General features: G+C 46.1%; 1 protein-coding gene across 1 annotated transcript in view; it reads right to left on the bottom strand.

The window, feature by feature from the left end:
- Positions 1 to 3915: 3915 nt before the first annotated feature.
- The window catches only part of LOC120993931 (stomatin-like), a 69297-nt gene continuing 65879 nt past the window's right edge, over positions 3916 to 7333 (bottom strand). The window contains exon 8 of the mRNA XM_040422392.1: positions 3916 to 4291. Within this exon, the coding sequence (XP_040278326.1) occupies positions 4103 to 4291 (189 nt within the window). The 3' untranslated portion in view covers positions 3916 to 4102. The remainder of the gene's footprint in view (positions 4292 to 7333) is intronic.

The following is a 7333-nucleotide window of genomic DNA, read 5'->3' as shown; positions in this document are numbered from 1 at the left end:
TGTTGTCTTATCCAAACATTCAGATACTTTCTGCGCAACATTGGCCTGCATGTGCCTGCACCTAAAATGTGTCTAAAAAGTGGAGCAAATTGGTGCAGCTAAAAAAATGGGCAGAGCTTAAAGGGGTTATCCCATCTTAGACAATGGGGGCATATCGCTAGGATATGCCCCCATTGTCTGATAAGTGCAGGTCCCACCTCTGGGACCTGCACCTACAAGGAGAACAGAGCCGGGGAGAGTTGTGGCTGGAGGACCCCGGGTTTCCCGGGGTCCGTCCACCACCAGGCGCAGCTCCCCGCCTTTCCTATTGAAGTGAATGGGAGCGCACCGCGCATGCCCGGCCACTGCTCCCATTAATTTCTATGGGGCCGACAGAAATAGCCGAGCCAGCGCTCGGCTATTTTTGGCGGCTGCATAGAAATGAATGGAGGGCGGCTGCACATATGCGCGGTGCGCCCTCCTCAACTTTCTCCATTCCGTTCTACTTGTAGGTGCGGGTCCCAGAGATGGGACCCGCACATATCAGACAATGGAAGCATATCCGAGTGATATGCTCCCATTGTCTAAGATGGGATAACCCCTTTAATGTGAAGGCGCATTACGGCAGAATTGTCTCAAATTAGGATATACCAATAGTTGGTAGTGAGCTAGCCAAAAGTGTGTATCCCTGCACCATATTATCATCCAGCCTGAGCCCCTGTGATAAATCTGGTGCAGATCTAGACAGCCTAATTTTTCACCATCTATAGGATTAGTAAATCTACTTGTTTGACTAGATCTTCATGGATGGCCAAGGGAAGAACTTAAAATGGTAGAGAAAATTCAAGGAGGCAGAAATAGTAACATTTTATGTGCAGACCTGCAAAATAGTCCAGAATCTCAAAAACGAGACCCACCCAAAGAGTAAAAGAGTCCAAATTCACAGCTTTTTTATGGCGCACATCTGCAATAAGAATTGCTTTATTAGGGCACGACATCTTCAATACAGTGTGGTCATTAACAATGCAGACCGACCAATCAGTGCTGTCTTCCAGTGGCGTAGCTAGAAATGACTGGGCCCCACAGCAAATTTTTGAATAGGGCCCCCTCCCCCAGTAATTTTTTCACAACCCCTTCCTTTCATGCCGCCCCCATTTCTGTGGCTAGTAAAGATCGCTCTCTCAGACCAGGTCCGGCAGCTGTTCCATCCGTTTTCTACACTGTCTATACTATACTGTCACTGTATAGATTTAATTGTGTAATACTGTTAAGGGGGCCCTGACCAAATCCTTTAGTACTCCTCCTCCTGGATGGGCCCCTTCTGGGTCAGGGCCCTAAAGCAGCCGCTTCCCCTATAGCTATGCCCCTGTCGTCTTCTTTTGTTAAGGATACTTTCACACGAGCGTTATTCCTGGATCCGGCAGGGTCCAGCAAAAACGCTTCAGTTACTGATAATACAACCCTCTGCATCGGTTGGAACAGATCCGGTTGTATTATCTTTAACTTTTTTTTCAACATTGCCAAAACGGATCAGTTTTGAACTCCATTTAAAAAGTCAATGGAGGACGGATCCGTTTTCTATTGTGTCAGTCCCCATTGACTTGCATTGGGGGTCATGACGGATCTGTTTTGCTCCGCATCCCAGGGACGGAAAGAAAAAAGCAGCATGCTGCGGTTTTCTCTCCGGTCTGGAAACTAAACGGAATGGAATGCATTTTGGTGAATTCCGTTCTGTTCTGTTCAGTTTTGTCCCCATTGACAATGAATGGGGACCAAACTGAAGCGTTTTCTTCCAGTATTGATCCCCTAGGACGAAACTCAATACCAGAAAATTTTAACGCTAGTGTGAAAGTACCCTAACAAGAGCCAGCTGCGATACACAGCCGCAGATCCTCCAATAGCCTCGCCATGTGGTTGTCCATTACTGAGTTATAGCTCCACAATAAAGCATTAATTGATCAGATTGGCAGCGCCCTCGAATCTTTCTCACTCTTGGCCACCTTTCATATCCAAAACGTTGAAGAGACAAATTACTCAAGTCAGGAGAGACACTGGAATAGATGTCTCAGGGTTCATGTATTGCGCTCCGCAATATACGGGCACCGGCCATGTGCACTCTGTATCACAGATGCGGACCGATTGACTTGCATGGGTCCGCAATCACCAGGATATGGAGCAGTGCAAGGCACAGATCGGAAGCCCATGGAAGCACTACGAAGCGCTTCAGTGGGATTTCGGGCCGTGCCTCCGCACCACAAAAAAGAACAAAAAAAGTCCTATTTGTTTGTCTCTTGTGGATCGCGGACCAATTCAAGTCAAAGAGTCCGCATCTGCAAACAGCGTGCACACGGCCGGTGCCCATGCATTGTGGATCGCTATTGGTGGTCCTCAGCACGGAGCACACATGCTCGTATGCATGAGCCCTCAACTCTGTGTCCGTTACCTACCCTGAGTGCTGTGTTTCCCATGTGTACAGAGGTGTAAATGTGAATAATATGGGGTCATGGTTACTAAAGTTTAGCAATAATGCTAATTTTATGGTGATTGAATTAGTGGAGGGAAAAACAATCGGGAACAAAGTTATGATATAGTATATCCCTATACAAAACCCCATCTAGGTGTGACTTCTTACTCGTATACACTGTTTACCCTATTAATAGGGCTCTATGGGGTCTTTGTATGCGTTTGTGATATAGCCACGGACTAGTACAGTGTAGGTATGATTGTGTCATAATTAGGGGATATCAGCGCCGTTAACATTCTTGAGGACTATTAAAATTAAAGCAGCCATAGGCTATAAAATATTTTAACCTCTCTGGTTTCACAGATCTTAAACTTCAAATCCATTAGGATTCTTTTCTAAGTAGGCAGTCATTTCATTCCAATCGCCCCTCCTTGGGTCTTCCGATGTTCTTCACGTCACCTTGATGAGCAGTCCTTGGATATCACGCACCTGTTCCTTTATTCACCTCCAAAATTGTCTTATTGTTTACCTGACGGGTCATCAGGTACAAGCAGGTTATGAGCTACACTGCCCATATGGTTGGTCACATCTGTGATACTGTATTTTTGACCTGTTGTCTGACTTTTAAAGGTTCTGTCAGTTTGTATGACAGTGGATGGAGCTTTCTGCTTCCATCGCAGTCCATTGTGCTATTTCTGATAGCAGTGGCTGCTTAGAACAGCTTATAGGTGGAGTTGCTGGGTGTCAGACCTCTACTAACCTGATCTTGATGACCTATCGTGAGGATAGGTCATCAATGTCTAGATCCTGGACAGCTCCTTTAAGGACATGCACATTAGATTAGAGTATTGTCGACCAAACCTGTCCTTTTGTATGGGGATCTCCCAACTCTCTGACAGATGATGTCAGGGATGAGTAGGATCAGACACATTGAATTCAGTTCTCTCAGGAGATAAGCCACCTCCAAAGTCGCCTGACAGAAGCATTCGCCTCTTTCCCATTGAAAACACATACACAGCCATTCACGTTTCTGTATGGGGGAGTCCAGAGAGATTACTTTCTGGCTGACAACTACTGAAGGTCTCCAATGGGCACCATTAGTCACAATCTCACCAAGCTGCCTCCTACTTGTGTTAACTAGCATTTGGTAGGTTAACAAGTAGAGGACGGATGTTAAGGTGTGTGACTGTAGGAGACACCATGAAGATACATAGGGTCTACATAGGAGCTGTAGAGAAAAGACAATGGGATATTTTTAATCAAGTTTTTGTAAAGTTGCTTCATTTCTTATTTTGCATGCAGTGGAGTAATAAAATAAACTGGTTGCAAAGTTGGACATGCTTAAAGTTGAGCTTAAAAGGTAACTGTTTTATAAGATTTTTAGTTTTTAAGCAACTCCCCAAAGAACTGAGTGGAACCACTTTGACTTTAATGCATCAAAGCTAGTACAGAAGTGGAGGAGTTCTGCAACAACTAATCCTATCCACCACTTTTTCTGTGCGCTAGTTATCATACAAGACTCTTTACATTTTTACATTTAGCATTATTCACATAATCTGCAGCCCTGCACGAATATGCCTACCCAACCCTTCAGAGATCCATTCCATAAAATATTACACAATACCCTCCTCTGAAGTGGCTCTAGAGCCCTGTGGCCGATCATTTTTTAATAATGCCTTGCAATAGGTCAATGGGGATGGGGAATATAATTGTGGAATTGTTCTCTGCTGCAATTGTGTTCAGAGTCTGCAGGTAGCGCAGTTGTAGAGCTGCAGGGGATTCACATAACACCATGGAGGCTTCTTTCAGGGCTCGAGAGGCATTCATCTCGCCTTCCGCAGACACAACCTGTAATGGAAAACATGGGTGTTACTTTATAGTGTTCATCTTAATCTCAGATATTTTCTTTATTACTGGTTTGTGTGACAACGTTAATCTCGGCTTATAATCCTTCCAGGAGCGCCCATAAAACCTCCAAGAAATGCCTACTTCTGGGCATATTGGCATAGGACCACTTCAGTTTGAGTTCTGTGTCAAGGGATGTTCTAGTGAACGACAGCATGTTTAGGAGGCACAGAATGATGTGTCCACCCTTACTGTTCTACAAATTTCAATAAGGACTTAAATTTCTCACAATTCGAATTCTATGCTCTTAACAAACCCCTTGACGGGCTGCAATCCACATCACAACCATTAGGTGGCCACATGTAGCATAAACAAATTCTGAAAGAGTAGCACAAAAGCATGTCTTTTTTTTTTCAAAGCTGATCATCTTGCACACACAACTCTGGATATGTAAAGCCAAGAGGACAGATAAGGAGGGAAATATTTTTAGCCTGCATGCATACTGTCACGACTGTGACTGATCCAGACAGGTCTGGGAGGAGAAGGTCGCAGCGACTTGCTACTCGCGATAGCTTGTGAGTTTGCTCCGTGGTTCAGGGTATGTCATCTGGGTTTTGCCTTGTGAACCTTTTTGTCCTGACTGGGAGTTTGTAGGCATCCTTCTCAGGTGAGTCCTGTCTGCCACTCCCAGCTACTATATTAGTTTCAGTTTCACTTGCAGTCATTGCCAGATATAGTCCTTACTTCCAGTGCTACTCTGACCTTGGAAGGAGATCGTTTGATGGTGTTGCTGTGGAGCTCTTGTCCGACGTGGACTGTCGTGTTTGGGATCGCCTTCTCTGCTCGTGACTGGATAAGTCTATCTCTGCTGTTGTTTGTTTGTTGCTGCCTTCCCCTGCTGTTCTCCTAGACATGAGTGATGGTGACTAGCGCTCCCATCGGCCTTTCCCCAGTCCAGTCTTGTTAGGGCGACTGAGGGTTTAGGCATCCTGCTCGCCGCACGGGTTCACACCCCATCTAGGGTATCAGGGCAGACAGGTGCCAGCTTAGGGTTAGTCAGGGGTGGCCATTCTATTTCCCATCCGTAGATAAGGGTCCCCCTTCCCCTCCGTCTGGTGCGACACGACTGCTGCTGGGCTAGCGGTCGTGACAGTATATCTGGCCTTTTAAAAAAAAAAAAAGAAAAGTGACATTTCTTTTTTTTTTTTCTTTTTTGCTTGCTGTTTTGCTTTGTATTTTGTCTGTTCCACTATGGATCCGGTTTCGGTTTTGGCGAAACAATTACAGGGGTTATCCCTTGAAGTGTCAGGATTAAAAGCAACAGTGCTGCAGCAGCAATCCTTGGATTCCACCGTTGCTACGGGAAACCAAGGTACTCCTGAGCCAAAAGTGGCTTTACCTGATAGGTTCTCAGGAGGAAGAGACCAATTTGTAACCTTCAGAGTAGCTTGCAAATTGTTCTTCAGGTTACGCCCTAGATCCTCCGGCGGTGAGGAACAACGGGTGGGCATTGTATTTGAAGCCCTGGGTCTCGTATATGATGACCCGGCCAGGGTCTCACTGGCTGAGTCTAAGCTACGTAGACTTCGGCAAGAGAACCGGTCTGCTGAACTATATTGTTCCGAATTCCGTAGGTGGGCTACTGATACGTTATGGAACGACTCGGCCCTTAGGAGTCAGTTCTGCCAGGGGTTGTCTGAAAAATTAAAAGACGCGCTGGCGGTATACGAGGTCCCTGGGTCTCTTGAGGCTGCTATGTCTCTGTCCATAAGAATCGACAGACGGCTCAGGGAGAGACTATTAAATTTTACGGAGGCCTCTATAGGGCAGGGATCGGTCTGTTATGGTCCAGTCGAACCAATGCAAATAGGGGGCGCCACTAGACGGGTGAATCCTCCTAAGTTCCGCCGTAGGTCAGAGGTTTGTTTTCGTTGTGGGGGGAGGGGTCATTTTGTAAAGGTTTGTCCCTCAGAACCCAAGAGACCACAAACAAAGGAGCCGCCGGAAAACTAGAGTCCCCAGATTGTGCGGAGGAGAACAGTCTGGGCGTATTCGTTTCCTCCATACGCATGTCTCAGTTTTTGTTGTCCGCTACCGTTGAGGCGGGCAATAAAACTGAGATCTGTTCCGTCTTTTTGGACAGTGGGGCGGGGGTCAACTTGGTGGATTCACGGTTTGCTCAGGCTCTGGGTTTTACTCCGGAACCGGTATGCAGAACTATTCCTGTTTTTGCCATCGACTCCTCCCCTCTTACTCAGAGAGAGTTAACTCAGATTATCCATAATATCCATCTGCAGGTAGGGGACCTCTATAAAGAGCATATCTCTTGTTATGTCCTGGACGGTCTTCCGGCTCCTATGGTATTGGGGCTTCCCTGGCTGGTGACTCACAATCCAGTGGTGGATTGGCAGGCCGGGGAGATTGTGGAGTGGAGTGAACATTGTAAGGACAACTGCTTGAGTAGTAGGTGCTCTACACTCTCTGTAACATCTTTACCTGCCTTTCTGTCAGATTTTATGGATGTGTTCTCTGAGAAGGGTTGTCAGGGGTTACCACCTCATCGTCCATATGATTGCCCGATTAATCTATTACCTGGGGCAAAACTACCTAAAACCCGGTTATACAATCTTTCCGGCCCGGAGAGGAAGGCTATGAAAGATTATATTTCGGAGAGTTTGGCTAAGGGACACATCAGACCCTCTTCTTCACCTGTGGCTGCAGGGTTCTTTTTCGTTAAAAAAAAAGATGGGGGCCTACGTCCTTGCCTAGATTTCCGGGAATTAAACCGGATAACTATCCGAGATCCCTATCCTCTTCCTCTCATTCCCGACCTCTTTAATCAGGTTGCTGGTGCTAAATGGTTCTCCAAAATAGATCTCAGAGGAGCCTATAACCTGGTTCGCATCAAAGTGGGGGATGAGTGGAAGATGGCTTTTAATACTCCGGAAGGGCATTATGAAAATCTGGTCATGCCATTTGGTCTTACTAATGCGCCTGCGGTATTCCAACATTTTGTCAACGATATTTTTAGTCACCTTATCGGGA

Source organism: Bufo bufo, chromosome 3 (genome assembly GCF_905171765.1).
Source record: "Bufo bufo chromosome 3, aBufBuf1.1, whole genome shotgun sequence".
Taxonomy (NCBI): domain Eukaryota; kingdom Metazoa; phylum Chordata; class Amphibia; order Anura; family Bufonidae; genus Bufo; species Bufo bufo.
Note: the sequence above shows the minus strand (reverse complement) of the source record. Positions and strands in the feature narration are given on the sequence as shown.